Consider the following 21,329-nt stretch of genomic DNA (forward strand, 5'->3'; position numbering starts at 1 on the left):
GACAGTAAGCCAGAAATTCATGGGCTATAATGCCAATCATTATATTGCTTGCATTGCAAATAGCAATCCCTATCAACAAATTAGAAGTAAAGTCACCACAATAGGAATATTAAACTATGATCTTATATACAAAATTAAATGTTATCCTAACCTGAAAATGGGATCTTTCTGTATTACATTCTTCCCACATTTAAGTTCCAGACATCTCAGAACAAAAATGAACAGCAAAGCATGAAAGTACGGCTAGGAGCAAACAAAAAGTTTTGTTGAGACATAAGTTCACCAAGTTACTTAATTGTTACTTCTCATAATGCAACTAGTTCTCTCTGCTGCGTTATGCCCATCCAGACCCATGTCACTGCTCTTTCTCAGCTTGCAATGCATTTCCACATGGTTTCCATGTACTCCTCTTGTCCTACACATATACTTTCATCACAGAAATTGTAGTTATGCTTTCCACAGTTATGTTTGATCATTGTGCTTTGATTCAAACCATCCAATGATTCCTTAACCACTGAAATTTGCATCAAAATCCTTGGAGTTATCTAGAACCCCATGTGGACCCTATTCTGCTTATCTCACACTTAACCACATTACTTGTATGCTCGTCTTTCTGATTAAGCTCCCTCTTTCTGCTAGAGGATCCTGACAAAAGACAGGGTCACTCTTGCTAGTGCCGATTAGAATGTCATTTGAGTCCTTCCTGACTATCTGTGGGGTAGTTGGAATGAGAACGGCTGTCTAGGCTCATATTTTTAAACGACTGGTCCCCAGTTAGTGAAACTGTTTGGGAAGGATTAGGGGATTTGGCCATATTGGCGGAGGTATGTCACTGAGGGTGGACTTGAGATTTCAAGAGCCCAAAAGCCCACATCATTCCCAGTTAGCTTTTTTTTTCTCTTCCTTGTGCTTGTGGATCTGATGTCACTCTCAGCTACTGCTCCAGTGCAATGTCTGCCCACATGCTGCCATGCTCCCTGCCATGATGGTCATAGACTCACCCTATGAAACTGTAAGCCTCTACTAAATGCATTCTTCTATAATTTGCGTTGGTCATGGTATCTCTTTACAGTAGTAGAAAGTAACTTAAACACTTTTCCAACTAACACAGTATTTACTATTTACTTAGCTTATCTGTATACTTCTTCTAGAATATAAGCCCCATGAGGGCTGGGACTTGGTGTCTACTGTTTTGCCAAGAGCATCAAGGGAAGATAGTTTGGAAAGGCAGTAGCTTTCATCATCCTTAAGTCTAAAATAATAATTTTCCCATTCACTCATATTCAATTTTTGGCTTATGTTCATAATTAAGAAAATTGACACTGCATCTGATTTTTTTACACTTTTACATTTAGAGGTAGGATGGTGAAGAGACTAAACAAACCAAAATGGATACTATATTGAATTGTTAACTTATCATATATATGCACACAAAACTTACTCTAAGAGTAAATCCATGTCTGAAAGTCATTGCTTTATCTAAAACAATGTTTCCAACACTTTCAGAGAAAGCACACTTCAGACAAGACCATAGAGTTATAGTAAAGAACTTCTATTCTAAGGGATATGTAGTGAGGAAAAAGTCTTACTATTAGGCATAACAGATAATCAGCCCCAGATAAACCATATTTGATTTCTCCAAATTCTTCATAGTGCTGGTAGGCTTTCTGAAAAGAAAAGAAAAAAAGGCTAAATACATTTTCTTCACAATTTACATTTAAATAATATGCACTTTGCATATTGACTATTTTCTTCATTAAACTCAGTTATATTTATCAAATATTTTCTATTTATCAAATTATACAGCTTAAGAAGAAATCATCTTTTTGACCATCCACAGATATATGTGCCCGAAAAGTAGAAAACACATCACCAATGGGCTGTGGAAAGAAGCCCATAGCTGTTCTTTTTAGGAACGAAATGTAGTGGCACATGAGAAAAATTTCAGACAGAAGCAACCAGTTTGCAGAGTCTGTGGTCCCGTAAGCCTTGCTTGAACAGGGTTCCTCCTTCAGAGAATTATTCATCTGGTGAATTGACACCTGAACTATCAATTGTCATCTGCTGTTTATTCTTGTTGCCTCTGGTAAAGCCATTGCTACTAGCAGCTCTCAGTATCAGGTGTCTCTAATTACTAGCACAGTGACTATCACAGAATGACATATGCTTTTGAATAGTTGAAGAGTATTGTGTATGAACTTATCCTTGGCAATTAATAAACACCCGTTGAAGTAGGAAGTTCTTTTACATTCTGGCTTTAGCTTCTAACAGCATTCAACCATGCCTACATTTTGCAGAGCGCCTAAGGCACAACTTTTTAATGGTGTTATGGAAGTTTATTTTCATGTTATAAATTTTACCTACTCTAAGTCTGCAGACTCAGGACTTTTTTAATAGCGTGTGTAAGCATCACCACAATGCAACTTCAGAGCACTCCAGTCATTGCAAAGTAATCCCTATGTCTGTCTGCTTTCACTCCCCAAGGCCACTAACCCACTTTCTATCTCTGTAGATCTTCACAGAGCAAATAGCCTACATATTCAATTTTTATGGAACAGCTAATGACATTTCTTACCATTTGCAAAACAATCAGGAATGTAGTCAATGAGAATGAAGGCACTAATGTCATGATGGTAATTAACAGTGTTTCGCTGAAGCCAAAATTAAAAAGGATGTCAAATATGATGATAAAGACCTATAGGGCAAGTCCAAGAATACTACATCAAATGACAAATTCCACAATTTCCCATATAATGATACAAATACATAACAATTCCTTTTCTGAGACAAAAAGGGAAATGGTTTTGTTAATAAGAATATGCAGAAATGTTATCTCCCCAATACAAAATTAATTTTTATAACACATGTTAATTATATGTATTGTATGTTCAGTATGACCTTCTTTCTTTTGATAGGGTCACTGAGCACTGAACACAGAGCCTCCTGCATACTAAACATGTACTATACCACTAAGCAGTACTTCTGCCCAGTGTGATATTTGAATACATGCATACAGCATGCACCAATCAAATCAGGGTAATTAGCACTTCCTTCACCTTATCTTTTATATTTACAACCTCTGAGTTAATCTTTTCTAGATACCGAGTGTGTGTGTGTGTGTGTGTGTGTGTGTATGTGTGTGTGTGTGTGTATGTGTGTGTGGTTTGATACCATGTGCACATGCTCATGTTGATTCCATTGCCATTGACTTTTAGAAATTATTTTTTTATATCTAACTGTGTTTGGGAATTTAACACCCAAACTTGGTTTATCAGCTCTCCATCTCCCACTGTCCCCAATGCCTAATGACCACTATTCTACAATTGTAATCACTTTTGTTTGCTTTCACATTGGAGGAAGAACATGTGCTGTTTGTGTTTTATTTCTAGTTTCACCCAATATAACATCTTCAATACTACCCACTTTTCTGAAAAGGACAGGACTTCAATCTATGGCTACATAATATTTCCTTGCATTTTTATGTGACATTTTCTCTACATGGTCAGCTGTCAATTGGCACTTAAAGGTGAAGCCATGTGTTTGCTGTTGCGAATAGTGACACATTAAGCACAGAATGCAGCTATCTAGTTGGTATTCTGATTTAAATTCCTTAAATATTCACACCCAGAAGTGAGGAGCCTCTATGCTATACTCTGTTCTGAATGTATTGATTTACACCTCCTCAACAGGGCACGCATGAACTTTCCTTTACTCAGAATGTTTGCCAACATGTTACTTCTTGGTTTGTTTTTTTTTTTTTTTAAATAAAATAAACGTTATAATACTTGCCTTTTCCTGGTGGGTAATGATACTAAATATTTCAAAATATACTTGCTATCCATTTCCATTTCTTTTTGATTATTTATTCAGATCACTTGCTCATTTTAAATTAGATCTTATGTTTTTGTCACTGAATTATGTTAGTTCCTTATATAGTCTGGCTATTAACCATTTGTCTTGGGATGTGATTCCAAAAATACAGGAAACAAAAGCAAAAAAAAATAGACAAATGGAATTCTGTAACCTCAAAGCAAAGGGGACTATCAACAGAATAAAGAGATGACAAGATGGATACAATGTCTGGTGTTTTTAGGTAACTACTCAGTGCTAGTGAAATCATGGTTGTTAGAAGAGAATCTACAACCACTACTTTACTAAACCTGCATACTTCCTAAGAAGTATCTCTCCTTATACCCACATATAAGTAGAGTCTTTATTTATTTAGGAAATTTCTCTTTTCAACAGATGAAAATTATTACAGAAAAAAACACAACTAATCAAAATGCAGAGTTGTGGAGACCCATCCCAACAAATACATCTACATAACACTCCTGCATCTATGGGTCCAGGAACATTGTGGAAGAGAGGAGTGGGAAGATTCTAAGAGCCAAAGGGTCAGAGACTTCACTGTGAGATTGTTTCACCTAGGAACATCAGAAGCTATGCGAGCTGAACAAGCACGGCACCAACTAACATGCCAAACTGGACAGGATAAAACCCACGAGCCCTCAACCCTACACAAAGAACTACAGGCAACTAAGTGAAGCTAGGAGCATGAGAGGTGGCCTTCCCCAGGTTAGAGGACACTGACCAGCTTTCCAGTGACAGCCCTAAAAAGATATGTACAAGTAACAGTATATGGACTAAACAAGTTATATTTAGAAATACATGGGTAAATACGAATACACATATGCATTCAATAGTAGTTAATAAAGAAAAACAGGCCATGAATTTGAAGAAGACTGGGGAGGGGCATATAAGAGAGTTTGGAAGGAGGAAGGGGAAGAGAGAAATGTTGTAAATAAATTATAATCTCAAAAAAAGTAAAAAATTGACATAGAATTGGGTGGGAGAATATTTTCCCCAGCTATTAATCAGACTAAGAAAATTTTTCATAGATGAAAAGGCCAGAGATTAAGGACAAAGCTAAAATGACTAATTACAGTTGCCTCACTCAATCCAAGAAAATAATATGCACACACCTGTATAGGTTGTATACATTGTCCTTTAAATCTTTATGTCTTCCCAGGATGATTGATCATATACTAAATACAATTTAGAATAGAACCAAATACGTAATAACTAAATATTAAGTTAGAGCACAATAATTATTTTAGATAGCAATTCTGAAGGACTGCTCTCATTTTGCAACAACCTCTACAATTTCTCTGCAAAGGCATTGTACATTTGTCCACATTTATTTTTCTCTTCTCTCAAATTCCAGGGCATTTTTACTTTCTTTTTAAGAAATATTTCCTACTTCTGATCATCTGAACACTTTTAGCATAGTTAAAACATAACAATAGACCCTACATCCATGGAGAAATTGGTCCTGCTAAGCTTTTCTCCTGAATGTTGAGTCACAAACTGTTGAGGCATGCTTCTATTGTTGCTAATGATGCTTGCCTATTCGTCTGAGAGCTTGCTCTCTGAAAATTACTATAATCTATGTGCATAAGGCCATAGGTTGATTTTTGACTTGACATACAGCAAAACTGCTAAGCCAGATAAGTACTTATCCTAATCTTAAGTGATTCCTTTGTGAATAGAGACAACACAAAGAAAGGGAAATGCTACAGAAGAAATCATTATTCCAGGTTGCCAGTTACTTGGAACCGAAGATAAAGTAGCTGAAAGAGTAACTATGAGGTCACCTACTAGATCACCTCTGCCATCTTCGAGGTTGGTAGTAACACATTTGTCAGCAGCCATATTGACCTTAACCCTGAAATACTTAACCATCAGTTCCAAGAAATAATTTATTCAGAGTCGAGATTCCTGGCAAACCTAAGGAATCAGCATGGCATGATTGCTTTATTCACCTTTGCTAGATGTATAAAAGAGTATTGGTTGAAAAATCAGGTGAGTTACAATAAGATTATCTTCTAATGATTTCTGTTAAGCATTGTCATTATTGGGGATACCATTGGATAATGTCAGCAAACCTGCTAGGTAATCAAAAATGTTCTCTAGTGACTTTGGTATACAGATTCTCATGGCTAACCTCAAAGGTAGTCTTTCAAGTGAAGCAGCACTCTGTAATACTTCATGCAGCTTCTCTACTTATGATGGATTATGAAGATAAAGGTAAGAGTAATAAATGCCACTGACGAATACAGCCAAACTCAATCCACAGACATAAAATATGAGTGCTGTATATTAATATGGGACAACATCCAGTTGTGTCCACCAATTTCCTGTAGAGTCACGGGGTGGTATCAGACATGTATATTTTCTCACAGTTGGTCTTGGGTTGAGGAATTTCATAATTTTCGAGCTCCCATTCCAAAAATTTAGAGCTATGATACTGACAGACATTCAATCATGTTTTAGGAATAGCAGCTTAAAGTCAGCTTGAAGAACAGTCTGCGTCTTTGTTGTTTCGGTAAATATTCACAGCAAAGTTTCTCATAATACCAGACAAGCTCTCCATTTTCATAGAAAGAGAGATGAAATAGATATGGATATTAATAAATTATTTGACATGGGAATTAAAATATGGTGTCTGAAACTCTCACAGCTGTAGTTAAGACAAACTTTCTGGATCAGGCATACCCAAAGTGTGGCATGCAGACAACAGGAGTCCCAGGATACCTATGAATGCAGCCCAACACATTTGCAGATGACAAGAGCATATCACAATGCCTAAAGTCACCACCCATGCGCTACAGAACTGCTCGGGAAGCCAGTTCGGATACATTTTAAACTTTGGGTCTTTTATCAAGTTCTCATTGAATTCTATTCAAAGATCTGTACTGGAATTCTTCATAAACACAAGCTACATTTCTAGGTATTTCTATTGGGTAATTTTAATCTGAAATGTTTAAGAACAATAATTTAGATTTTACTGGACTTTGGGATCGAATTCAACATTAATACAAAACTAAATGATGTTTCATGTGTACTTTATATACATAACTTTAAATGGTCCATTGGTAATGCTGAGTAAATTTTGTTGTACTCTTGCATTTTGACAGGGAGCCATTACATGAAGTCAGGTATTGTGGTATCGTGTCAGCTCTCAAAAATTTTGGGCACAGGATTTGAATCTTTAAATTTAATATACATTTTTAAGTTTAACGCTGCTCAAGACAAAAAGTGAATGTATTTGATACTGGTCATACTTACAACAAAGAAGCCAACTGACCAGAGGCCACTGTTTTTTCTCCTTTTGCCAAAAACAAATGATATCACATGTGTCAAGAAGACAAGAGAAGCAGCACAACCGAATGAAAGAACACCCTGAAGATAACACAGGTAATATCCATTAAAAATGAAACATCTGAGGAAAAATTGAAATTACATACATTTAAAAATATTTTAACTGGTAACATGCATGCAGTTAGGTTTATCAAATATTTAAATAACTAACGCTACTTGATATTTTTAATTACTGTATAGAATTTGGTCAATGTCTTATTACTTACTATACATAGCACAACTTCACTTGTCAAGTAAATGTGCATCATATATATCATGTATAATGTGAAGTAGACTGAGAGAAGAATTACGCCGAAGATGTTAACATCCACCACTGCCTGCCCACACCAGTAGGCAGAAGGGTAGAGGCCAGAAATCCAAAGCTGAGAATCGGCTTTCCTCTGATGAGAAAACACAGGAGGTACATGAGTTCCGTTAAAATACAAGAGGTTTGTTTTTTAGGCTTTTATGCAGTCAAGGCTAGCTTGGCACTATGCATTAAGGATGACCTTGAATTCTGACCTGCTTGTTTCCATCTCCCAAAGTGCTAGGATTACAGGCATGTGCCACTCTGCCTGGTTTATCAGTGATGGGGATAAAACCCAGGGCTCCACACAAGCTTGGTTGCAGCCAGCTCCTCTGGCATGGTTCTCTCTGCTGAGGGTTGCTTTGGCTACTCAAGAGTCTTTTGCTTCTATATGGACTTTAGAATTGCTTTTCTAGTTCTGTGAAGAATATGCCAACAGCATTCTCATGATCTAATTTGACAGAGCAGATGATAACCTTCAGAGAACTGGGTTTTTTCAAACTTCATTCCTACTTGGACAGTTACGCTTTACATTTTTATGTATATTATATAATTTAGTACTCATATCATGCCTGTGAGATTGGTTTTATTGTTAGCTCCACTCCTAAGCTTTCTCTTAGGAAGTACTGAATTTTGAATCTTGGAAAATCAAATCAAATTCCATGTTGTGTCAAATATCTATATACTAGACATGTGTCTCTAGTATCTATTTGCTATCTTTAAGGTAAGATGATATCCCCAAATTCTTTTTAAGAAACTACTCACTCCCATTCTGAGAGCTAATGGGACTTAAACAGTTCTTCCAGTTAATTATCTTAGACAATAACCAACAAGTTTCCCATGCCTTTTTATCTTTGTTCTTTCTTCAGTGTGCTGTCAAACTGTGGTGTGATTGTTGGAATTCTGTCATCTTACACAATGAGGTGAAGGTTCATCTTCAGAAATGTCAGAGTTATTGTTACTGGACATTTTAGGGTCAGAGGCTGGTCTCTGGCAGCCCCAATAAACTAGGGCTGGCCACCCACCCCAATGTGCCAATCAGAGAGACAAAGAATACTGAAAAGCAGAGAAGAGTGCATGTTCAATGCAGTCACACTTGGGAAGACAGGAAACAGGTAAGAGGGGTTAGTCAGGGAAACTGACATGAGGCTTAGGTTTCCATAGAGGGCAAGTGGTATGCATAACTAAGCAGGCGTGGTCAAGGTGTGGGCCATTATTGACCCATAACTATCTCAGCTCCATCTCTCCTGCAAGGTAGTCTGGCAAAGTTGTAAGAACTGTGTGAAATCTCTGCTGGGGGACAAGATCCTTTTCTGTATGGCATCAAGCTTTAGACTTTCTCATTTCACAACATGAGGTTTCTGGGGAAAGTTTAATTCTTTGGAGATTATTATTTTAAGTCTGATCATCTAAGGAAGGGGCATAGATGGTTCTAGAATAACTGTTTTCCTGCCAGTCCTATGTTCCTAGTCCTTTAGAGAGCAAGCTATTTCACAGTGCTAGTTTGATACATCTGGTCCACATGCACCTGCATTCTTGCTTTAGGAACAGACCTCTCCCTTGTTGGAATCATTACTGTGTGTTTGTTAGCACTGAACCAAATCCTCCCCCAAATTCCTGATCCAGAATGTTTTTATGAGATATTTGATTATTTCCTCAAGCACTTGCTATTGTGAAACAGAAAGTGAGGATAGTCCATGTATGCAAAGCCCATAAAATGTTAATCTACTCTTTGATACATAGGACATAAAATATGGTATCAACGTTCAATCTAAATTCAATACAAGGAGAAATGACTGACTTCTTCATGTGCACCAAGTGTTGGGCCAGTGAATCTTACTATGAAGCAAGATCTTACCATAAAGTAAATATATACCTTCATTGGTATATATATTTACTTTATTTGCTCATCTTAAAAAATGTATTACTAATGTTGACTGGCTTATGTATTGCATATATGTACATGTGTGGAGTTGGGTGAAAATGCAAGGATTTTTAAGGTAAATTAGTATTACTGTATTATTGAAAATAACTATACACAAAGTGTTTAAGAACATTAAACCTACAGATCTAGTTCCCTAATGGTGATTTATTTGGTACATTGATGAGCAATACCACTTTAACCCATGAATAATTAAAAGAAGTCTAAATACTTTCTAGTTCTCATTACAGGAAGTCAGGTATGGGATTTTCCAATAATGGTATTGTGTCAGCTTTTGAAAATTTTAGATTCTACATTTTGGATCTTTAGATTTAATCTACATTTTTAATTGTTGTAAAAAAAATAAAATTGTAAAAAGAAACCAAGACAGAAAGTATGCTGTAGAGAGGCAAATAGTGGGTCTAAAAGAATGGCTAGAAGTCCATTGAAGGATTTTTAATCAGAGGACCAAAGAAGTCTGATGCAAGACTGTGCCTTCTAGATCTGACAGGAAAGCTGCACTCATGAAAAGGATAGCTGCTTAACCAAGACCTGAACAATGGCAGTATGAGTTAACACATCAACAGAATGGGGGAAATCTCACAAGGCTGCACGCTTAGATAAGAGCTAGGTTACTGAGAGAGGGAGAATCAATCTTCACCAGGGATTAGCCCTCACTAGGCTCTCCAGTCCCAAGTGGTCAGCCCTAAACACATACTCATATGGGCAGGACTAAGTGGACTCAGCAGGTTGTATCTATAGATACATGCATTCATATATATGCCTCTATGTCTGAAAAGGGGCGATTATGACATTATGACATTATTTTCTTGCAGCTAGGAAATAATTCATCCAAAAGATATATAATGTTGTTCTAATTTGGAGACTTAATGTGACACTCTGAAAATCATTGTCCTTTCCACGTAACTTTGAAGTAAAAGCATTTTGCATTTTAAAAATAGGCTTTTTGAGTTGCTGGAAATAATTCTAAACTACACTGTGTAGTGTAATGGTATGTTTCAGTGCTTCTCCATACCCCAGAGGAAAAACACTTTGCACTCACAGCATTAAAAATACAATTACTGGAATTCTTAAAATCCCCTCCCCGCACTTCCTTACTTTGTAATCACTGGCACTACTCATGGCAATATGTGGCGAAATGCTGCATGCAACAAACAGCAAGAACAGGGAACCATCCATTATCCCAAACCTGAATATCACCAGGCCCTGCAAATACAAACAGAACTTTAGTGGAAAATCAAAGTAGCATCTATTGAAGTGAAAACTATACTCATCATTTATCATGAGACCTCAACTCAAAAAAACAAAAGAAGCTAGAAATATTTCAGGACCTACTTGGGAATATATATCAAAAAAAAGCAGAGAGGTTTTGAAGAGATACCTGCATACTCATGTTAAAAACACCATTAAAATAACCAAGATGTGGAAATAACTCAAATGCTATTAGTAGATGCATGAAGAAACAAAACTAAATAAGCACATAGATGTATAATGAATATTGTTCAACTTTAAAAGGAAGAAAATTTTGTCAAATGTTTCAAGATAGATCCACTTGGAATATATAATACTAAGTGAAATAAACAAGCAAAAAAGTTCAAATATTGTGTATTTCTATTACATGATGTACTTAAAATAGTCACATTCCTAGAAACAGAAAGCAAGATGGTGGAAGGAGCAGAGAAGAATTAAGAGATTATAGAATGAAATTGCTATTTAGATACAGAGCATCTCTTGGATGAAGAAAATCTGGATGTTAAGTTCCCAATAGTATGGACATACTTAAAACTAATGAATTTAAGATGCTCAGTTTTATGTTATGTGTTTCAAATGATGCAAACACAGCAATAACAACTCAGGAATTGTGACCTGTGGTTAACAGATATGTTAGGTCTGTCTTTTTCAGCAAACTAGAGGTTGACAGGAAGAGAGACCTCAGCAACTGGGTGGACATGTTCTGTAACTCAGAACTGTAAAGGAAACTGGATGTTACTGAACCTACCTTAGAGTTAAAATATAAACCACTACTCCTAAATATGCCCAAGCAGAATATAGAACTATCCCATGGAAATAATGGCAGAAAACAACACAGGCCTGTCTTTCAAGAGTTCTACAGTTCTCAAATTTTATGGTTTCGGAGTCTATGTGTACAAATAGGGTTTCTCTAGGTAAGGAAGTGTGTTTCCCAGTGTCATTATAGGAGTGAAGATGAGTGCCATTGGAGATGGCACAAAGTGCACCTGTCCATTTGGATTCTGAGAAAACTTGAAATAAAATGGAAAAAAACAAAGGGTGGGGGTGACCAGAGAGATGGCTCAATAGTTAAAGAGTGCATGTTGCTCTTGCAGAGTACCCATGTTCAGTTCCCAGCACCCACATGGGCCTTATAACTGTCTGTAACTACAGTCATGGGATCTGATGCCCTCTTCTGGCCTCTTTGGGCACTGCATGCACATAGTACACAAACGTACGTGTAGGCAAAATAACCACACACGTAAAATAAAAATAAATAAATCTTTTTTTTAATGAAAAAGAAAATGAAGAAGGTGTTAAGAACTATTTCTTCTGTCCATGTTTTCTTTTTCTCTTTGGGATCCTGGTGATCAACCCCAGCAGGGTCTTAAACATGCTAAATATAACTCCAAGCTACTTCCTGAGTCATTCCATGTCCTCCCTGATCACAAGGCCAGGAATATAAGACCTTAGTTCACAGGTATGGACACATACATATATTGATCCATCAAGTATATTCTGCCTTACTTTTCCCATTATCAGCAGAAAATCCACACTGGCATGGACTCCCAGCACTGCTGATTCAGTGGAAGCCAATTTGACACATTTTTCAAAGCAAGATTACCCGTGGCCGGTCCACTTCTGGTAGTTTTGTTTGTTTGTTTGGTTTTGGTTTCTGTTGTTGTTGTTGTTGTTTTGAGACAGGGTTTCTCTGTGTAACAGTCCTGGCTGTCCTGGAACTCACTTTGTAGATCAGGCTGGCCTTGAACTCACTGAGATCCACCTGCCTCTGTCTCCCAAGTGCTGGGATTAAAGGCATACGCCAACATTGCCCAGCTTTGTGCCAACACTGCCTAGCTTGGCTGGTCCATTTCTAATCTTGCTTCTGATATGAAACATCTAGAGCCAGTTTTAAATATGTCTCTTGTTGTCAAACAGAAAATGATAATCACCATAAATACTTAAAATAGGAAGGAAGCTGTCATTAAGTGGCTACATAGACGATGACTGTCCAACAAAAATGATGAAATGGAAAACACTGGGAACAGATGCTTTTACATTTTATGGGGTGCCATTTGTCATTTGTTAGCCTTATGTCCAGTACAACCAAGTCCAACATAGAAAGTCCCTGCCTAGGTTTGTATCTTGTAGTGCACTCCCTACCTTTTCCTCTACAAGTTTCAGGGTTTGGGTCTTACATTGAGATCATTCATTTGTTTGGCATTGATTTTAGTGCAGAGTAAGCAATTAGTTTCATTCTTCTATGTGCAGATATGCTGGTTTTTCAACAACATTTGTTGAAAATGCTATCTTTTCTGCAGTGTGAATTCTTGGTATATTTGTCAAAATCAGATGGCTGAAGTTGTAGCAATTTATATCTAGGTCTTCTATCCACTGATCTAAATGTTGTTATTGTGCTAATACCATGCTGTTTTTATTGCTATGGCTCTGTAGCATAACTTGAAATCACGTATAGTGGAATACCTGGTAATATTAATTTTACTCATAATGGTTTTGACTACATGGGGTCTTTTGTGTTTCTATATGAATTTTAAGATTATTTTACTGTTTTTGTTAAGAGGGGCACTGGAATTTACAAGAGATTGTGTTGAATCTCAAGATTACTTTTAGTAGGATGGCCATACTCATAATACTAATTCTTCAAGTACGCCCATGTGCAGGAAATATCTTCCCATTTTCTAGTGTCTTCCTTACGTAATTTTAAATGAAATTGGGGGGGTAGAGAATTTCATGCATAAGTACTGCTTTTTCCTCATTTCCACTCCTTCCTCTACATCTCCAACCCCTCCTATGTCCCTCTGATTCCATCTCAAATCCATTACCTCCTCTAATTATTATGGTTACACACACACACACACACACACACACACACACACACACACACACACCACACTATACTTATATATAACCTACTAAGTACATTAAGCACTTAGTGATGCTATGTGTCTAGGGCTGATTAATCAGGGAGTTTGCCACTGAATAAAACATAGTTACTTCAATGTATAAAATTTTTATTATAGAGGTCTTTCACTTTCTTGATTAAGTTTATTCCATTTTATGTATTTTAAGAATTATTAGCTGGGCACTGTTGGCACATGCCTTTAATCCCAGCAATTGGGAGGCAGAGGCAGGCAGATATCTATGAGTTTGAGGCCAGCCTGGTCTATAGAGTGAGTTCCAGGACAGCCAGGGCTACATAGAGAAAACCTGTCTTAAAAAATATTCTAAAAAGCATTATTCATTTATGTATTTTATGTATATGGGTCTTTTTCTGTATGTGAATTTACACAACAGACAAGAACATCTGATCCCATTATAGGAAGTTGTAAGATACCATGTAAGTGCTGGAATTGAACTCAAGACCTTTGCAAGAGCGGCCAGTGCCCTTAACCACTGAGCAATCTCTCCAGCCCTCATTTCATGCTTTTGAGGCTATTGTGAGTGGGATTATTTTCCTGCATTCCTTTTCAGTATTTCATTGGTATTTAGGTAGACTACTGATGATGCAGTACTTATTGGTTTTAGGAGTTCATAGCATAGTCTTCCTTAAATGTTTAATCATTACTACTACTACTATTATTATTATTATTATTATTATTATTATTATTATTATTATTATTTTGTGTAATGTGTCTGCATGAGTGAGTGTAAGCCACATCAGCAGAGGACAACTTCCTGGAGTCAGTTCTCTCCTTCTTTTTTATGTAAATTCTAGGGATTAAACTCATGTCATCCGGTTTTCATTGTAAAAGCTTTTGCCTTCCCGGTAAGCCATGTCACTGGCAAGGTGTTGCAGTCTTTAGGGTCTCTTATATACAAAATCAAATCATCTTGAAATAAGAAAACTGACTTCTTCTTTCCCTATTTGCATCATTTGTTCTGACTGCTTTAGTGCTCTAACTACAACATGAAGCATAACATTGAGTAAGAGTGGAGAAAGTGGGCACACCCTTGTCTTGTTCCTGATTTTAATGGAAAAACTTTTAATTCTTCTCCTTTTAGCATGATGTTGGCTTTGGGTTTGTCATAAATGGCCTTTATTGTATAGAGATATGTTGCCTATATTCCTATTCTCTCTAGCATTTTTCTAATTATTTCTTTTATTTTTTGAGATTATAACGTAATTATGTTATTTACCCCTTCCCTTTCCTCCCTCCAAAACCTTATAGTATCCCTCTTTGCTCTCTTTTTCATAATTGGTGTTATGTACATGTGGGTATGCACATATGTATTCCTACATACAAAAATAAAACCTGCTCAGTTTATATACTATTACTTGTATATATAGGTTTTCAGGGTTGGCCATTTGGTGTTGGATGATCAACTGGCGTGCTCTTCCCTGGGGAAGACTGATTCTCCTGCTCTCAGCACTCCTTAGTTGTTTGCATTTCTTTGTGTAGGGCTGAGGCCTCATGAGCTCCCCCACTAACCTCATCCATGTTAGCATGACTACTGGTATTGTCTTTGTTCAGCTCATAATGGAAGATGTTGGAGTTGTCAAAGGCATTTCATTTTCTACAATTATTAAGATGATTGTGTAACATCTGTTCTTAAAGCCAATTATATGATTACTTAATTTTACTTATGTACATATCTTCAACCATCTCTGCATCTCTGAAATGAAGTCAGATTGATCATAATCCTTTTAATTTGCTCCTGAATTTTCTTTATGAATAATTTGTTGAGAATTTCTACATTTATGCTCATCAAAGAGATTAGTCTGTAGTTTTCTCATTTTGTTGTCTCTGTCTCTATGTGGATTTGGTACTGGAATAATGGTGCCTTCATAAAAAGAGACTCAAAGCATTCTCATCTCTTCTATTTTTGGATAATCTGCTAAGCGTTGGTTTTAACTCTTCTTTAAGAATCTGGTAGAATTCTTCATCAAGACCTGAACTTTTTTTAGTCATAAGGTTTTTATTACTCCTTCAGTTTTATTGTTTGTTATAGGTATGTTTAAATTATTTATCTCATTTTGGTATGACATATGCATCTATAAATTCATCCATCCTTGGCAAAGAATGCAAATTAAAACTACTTTGAGACTGGATCTCACCACACTTAGAATAGTTACTTTGAAGAAAACAAAGAACAAGTGGTGGAGAGGAAGGGGAGCTTTATTCACTGTTGGTGGGAGTATAAACTGGTGAGGCTACTGGAGACATCAATGTGGAGGTTTCTCAAAAAGCTAAAAATAAAGCTACCATATGACACAGGTATACCAATCCTGTAGAATTATCCAAAAGACTCTAGACCTAAAAGCAGAAAAAGCTGCTAGGGAAGAAAAGTCATCAATGGACCCTGCTTGCTACAATACTTACGTGCCAGGCAAGATAGAACCACTAGTGCAATAGTAGCAAGACCATTAAGGGAGTAACTAATGGTTTTGCAACTAGATTTGAGATCTTCTCCATGGAAGGGAATTAAGTGACTGTTACTGTAAATCTGGTCAAACACCTATAACTTGGGAGGTCACAGTACCTATGGGAGAATGAATGTACTACTGACGTTTTAATGAACAGACAGGTAGCCATAATGCCTCCTAAATATTATGTTTATACCCATAGACTCGTGCTGCTCTCAGCTAGGGTCAAAGAAGTTTCTTACTGCAGGAGGTGACAGCTGCTGCAGAGAACTGGTCAAAATGCTGACTGAGAATAAGTGCTGACCTTTGAATACTCAGCCCTAAAGAACACATCAATATCATTCCATCCCAGACCAAGGGGACAATCATAGAAGAGGGGGTAGAAAGACTAGCTATCAGGAGGGAGGGAAGTGCTATGAAATTCTGTCTCCAAGCTAATCTTAAGGCCACTGCAACCACAAACATAAAGTAACTGTAGCTTCCTGCAAAGCATCTACACGTGAGGGTGAGGTGAAGTGTTAAGACTACTAGGAAAGAAGGGAGTCAACAGAGATAGGAAAGGAGTAACAGGGAATAATTAAAGTGAACATTATCACAATGCATTCTATACATAAATGAAATTGTCAAAAATAAACTGAATTTTCTCAAAGAAATGGGAAGGCACTGTCACTTCTGGGATGGAACCACAAAGAAAGGAAGTAGTGTGACTGGAAAGCATGATGGCATTTTCTCTGTTCTTCTATTTCTCACCAATGCTTCCCTTCAATAAACTTTCTAAAGCCAGGGTTGTAAAAATGCAGTCCGTACATGTCATTCTTGCAATGCAAACAAACTGACAAGTTGAAGGCATGAGCTAGGCAGCATACAAACTATGAGAACACAATAACCATCCTTAGGATCAACAATTAAATATGAGCAATGTAGGCTCACTGTCAATTTCTTAATTGTTTGGGATAAATGAATGTAATACTTACTGATGTAAAAATAGCTTCCTCAATTCTAATATACTGTGAATGGTTGAACATATGAAGGAGCCCATTGCTGATGATATTCATTAGGATAGGAAAGCAGTGTAGCCTCTTGGTATTACACACAACTGAAAACCTGTAATCCTTGAAACAAACCAAAACAAACAGGTAAGATAAAATCCTTGAAAAATAAAGTTATTGCACGCACATGTGTGTGTGCACACACACAGTTCTAACAGTCACATTTTAGCTATTTGTTGATCTTCAAGTTAACTAGCTTTTTTAAGCCTTCATTTCTCATCCATGAAAGAGGAGTCTAAATGGATTCATACATGGTTTGAGTGAGACTATATGTATTAGATCCTTACACAGTGGGTAGGACAGAAACAATTCACGTAATACTAAATTTTACTAATGTAACTAATTTTGTATCACTTCATCCCTGTTTTGCTGATGAGGAAACTTCAGTAAGTAGGGTTAAAATCTGCCCTAACATGGAAGTATTGTAAGTTTCTGATGAGGGAGCAGATAGGAAGTAAATATGGAATAAAAGAGATTTTCATGGTTACAGTGCCATAGCACTTTTACAATTTCTAAAAAAAAAAAATCAATTCTTAGTGTTTATGAAAACATCTGTACAATCATCATATAAGATCAGTATTGTTTTAATGTTAATACTATCAATAGTTTGTGTAGTAAATCTACAAGATACACCAAGCATCTGACAAGCAAGTAGTTTCCCAAAGTTGACATAAAATGATAACATTTTTCACAATGTATTAAAACTGAGCTCAATGAGAAATCTTTTAAGGCTTCTAGTTTAGTCTCATATTACTTGTAGCAGGACAGAAAGGCATACTTCTGATTAGTTTTGTCTCTTAACTTTAATGAAATGCAAATGAGACTCAAGTTCTTCTTATAATTAGGATGTATTTGCAACAGATGTGCTCCTTGATAGACTCCCCGATGGCTTTCACTCAACTTGAAATATATGAAGATAGCACATGGAAAATACTTTCCTATTTTAGATTTCATGAGGACATTACAGAATTTAATGTGTTTTTTTCAATATATAAAATATCATTCACTTGACTGTTGAATAAGATTAAATTCATAATTACATTAATGATTCTGTTGTATAATACCTCATTTAGTTTAAGCAACACACTCATTCCCTTTTAATGCAAAATTACTTAATTTAAAACATTGTTTCACCAAAATATCATAGTTTATTCAATATGTACTCATATATTTTGCTGAGTGGAGTTACTATACACTAGTTTTCCAAAGTCTTAAAAAAAAATAAAATGTAGCCTTTTGATATTGTGTTTCAGTATGTGTGGAAAACATACCTTTTGTCTCCCAGAAACTATAATAGCTCCGTTGTATGAGAGGCTTTCAGTACCATTTCTGTTTTCAAAGTCATCTACTTCCAAAACTATGTTTTGATGCTTCAGTGACTGTATGAAATCCTCAATATTTGATTCTAGTATGATTGCAATAACACAAGGCAATATGAAAGCAAGTCAAAATTGTTTATGAGCCCTACAAAGTTAACATTCCTAGTATACCATAAGAGGTGTACTTTATGTATAACATAATAATAATATTGGCCTAGAAAGATAAATCACTCACTCATCCATCTTCTATTTAGTAAATCTTACATTATGATGAATTAATATCATCATTTCTCTTAATGTAAGTTAATATGTGATATGTAAAACAAAATAATTCTATTTTTATAATTTTTTCCTTTAATATGTGTATAAATTTAAAATTTCTGGAAAATTAATATGAGAAATACTACAGATTATTCAGCTTGATAACATTTTCATCTTTTCCCTATTCTTACTAAAAATTAAATATAAAAATATATATACAATTCATGTTTTCCACATTTGCATATATATTGCATAATGTATCTTTCTTGGGAAATTAGAAGAGTACCACCATCAAATTAAAAATTTTTATGTATTCTAAAAGAAGAAAATGGTTGAAACTACTAGAGAGAGAAATAAAAATTGAGAAAAACCCACAGCATGGTGAACACAGGAGAAAAAGATGTAATAGGAAACCAGTTTCTACACCATCAAAATTCAAGGGGATAACTGAGTTATCAAAGCATGCTCTGAGCCACAGTCAGGGTCGTTATTATCCAGGTAGAGCTAGAGTAAGAGGAGCAGTCGAGGGCCGTCCATGCTCCACACAGTGACAGCTGCTATAGCCGTCTCTGGGAACATTCCTCATATATAAGGGATAATGTCTAAGAAAAACAACAGGGCAAGACTTGGAGTAACCCCAAGCAACAATCCAAGAAAAGCATAATGGACCAAAAAAAGAGCCCCTTTCTTCTGCATAGAGCTCTAGAATTAGACAAATAGGATTAAACTTCAAACAAATCTAAGTTCCTCAAAAATGGGATGGGACACACATAGAAAACCGTGTTTCCATGTCCCCTGGGGCAGTCACACATCACAACTCCATTCCATATAGGGCACAATAATGGTAGCTCACATTCATACAAACCAAACAAGGTTTGTCAATCTTTTCTCGTATAAAAAGATGAAAACATTGTTAACAATCACATGAAACTTAGAGGAAGAAGAAATATGACAGAACAAATTCCCCAAATACTTGACAACTGAGTACAAGGGGGGCGGGAATGAGTGAATACAGTGTATTACCCTCAGGTTGAATGGAGAATAAACTATGAGAGGTCAACAATCTGACGGGCAAAGACAATTCTAAATGTTAGGAAATAACATATTATTCAAAACTTTCAGCTTTAAAGAAACAGGAAATTTTACTTCCCAAACATGAAATGAAAAAGAATGAAGAATAAAAGTGAAGACACTTTACAATCTTGAATCAAAAATACCTGTGAAAATGGGAATCAGCAAGAAATTTAAGAAAGGACGGTTACTGTGAATGTTTTAACATCTTCAGAAGGAACATAAAATCTTTCCTTTCTAGTTACTTAAGCAGTTATAAAATAATTACTACCAGGCATGCTAGTGCACATTTTACTGCTAGCAATTGGGAGGCAGACAAATTTCTGTGAGTTCAAGGCCAGCTTGGTCTACAAAGCATATTCCAGAATGGCTAGGGCTGTTGCACAGAGAAACCTTGTCTCAAAAAACCAAACCAAACCAAACCAAACCAAACCAAACCAAACCAAACCAAACCAAACCAAACAACAATTATCCATTCTCTGATATAACAAAGTAACTATTCCTGACTCTTGAATTTCATTCAAGAGCATGAAGTGGAGACATGTCATCTTTGCAAGTCAATCAGTATGTATTGTATACATGATACAGGGTAAGTAACAAAGAGGTGGGAACAAAGAGATCTAAAGACAGTCTTCAGGTAAGATAAAGGCTTATTTCTCTCTTTCAGAGCAGCTATGGCTGTCAGGTGTAAAGGACGGAGGTTAGACTGGACAGTGACAAGTCCCTTGTCCCTTGTTCCCACCACCATCCTTGTCCTCTCCAAAATCAGAGAAACTGCACTGCTCCTCACAAGTCATTTTCTATAAATGCACATTTTTCTTCTGCCAAGATTTTTTTGCCCCCCTCATGTACTCTTTAACAGTTAAAGATTTATTTCTGCATTAAAATGCTGATCTCTATTTACCTGTGTTGTTGATGACCAATAGGCTCGTTCGCAGACCCTGAGGGAGTTGTCCAGGGGACAGGAAATACAATTCTGGTTTAAATTCCCAGTTGTTTTTTTGCACTGTCACAGCATAAGCCATCTTTTCCATAATCAATGGGAACAGTGCAATTCCAAGAATCAACAGACTAAACAATAAAGAAAAGTTACCATAGGATGCTATAGCAATTTGTCCTCAGCAATATAGTCTACAACTATTTGTTAGATATTAATTCTACTTTATAGTAACTATAATTTTAAGTGTTAATGTTCTAAAAGTAGTATCTCAACATATCACAGTACTAAAAGGCATTGTTAAATAAACATTATTTAATCTCACTACAAAAACTAAACATCAAGCCAGGCAGTGGTGGCACACGCTTTAATCCCAGCACTTGGGAGGCAGAGGCAGGCGGATCTCTGTGAGTTTGAGGCCAGCCTGATCTACAGAGCGAGATCCAGGACAAGCACCAGAACTACACAGAGAAACCCTGTCTCAAAAAACACCCAAAAAACTAAACAGCATGTATTCATAAGCCCAATCAAGAATTAATATACAGGCAATCCCACAGTCAGTAAAATCAATACTGTATCAATTTCTTCTCTAACAGGAATGCTAAGTACTGTGCTTTACTTTTAGAT

General features: G+C 36.3%; 1 protein-coding gene across 1 annotated transcript in view; it reads right to left on the minus strand.

Moving 5' to 3' along the window:
* The window catches only part of Abca6 (ATP binding cassette subfamily A member 6), a 64,194-nt gene that overhangs the window by 10,209 nt on the left and 32,656 nt on the right, over positions 1-21,329 (minus strand). The window contains exons 19-27 of the mRNA XM_059269794.1: positions 20,670-20,836; positions 18,386-18,519; positions 17,040-17,177; positions 10,548-10,655; positions 7,428-7,601; positions 7,129-7,242; positions 2,576-2,695; positions 1,590-1,667; positions 152-243 (exon numbers count right to left, since the gene is read on the minus strand). Coding sequence (XP_059125777.1) covers positions 152-243; positions 1,590-1,667; positions 2,576-2,695; positions 7,129-7,242; positions 7,428-7,601; positions 10,548-10,655; positions 17,040-17,177; positions 18,386-18,519; positions 20,670-20,836 — 1,125 coding nt within the window. The remainder of the gene's footprint in view (positions 1-151; positions 244-1,589; positions 1,668-2,575; positions 2,696-7,128; positions 7,243-7,427; positions 7,602-10,547; positions 10,656-17,039; positions 17,178-18,385; positions 18,520-20,669; positions 20,837-21,329) is intronic.

This window comes from Peromyscus eremicus, chromosome 8a, assembly GCF_949786415.1.
Source record: "Peromyscus eremicus chromosome 8a, PerEre_H2_v1, whole genome shotgun sequence".
NCBI classification, from domain to species: Eukaryota; Metazoa; Chordata; class Mammalia; order Rodentia; family Cricetidae; genus Peromyscus; species Peromyscus eremicus.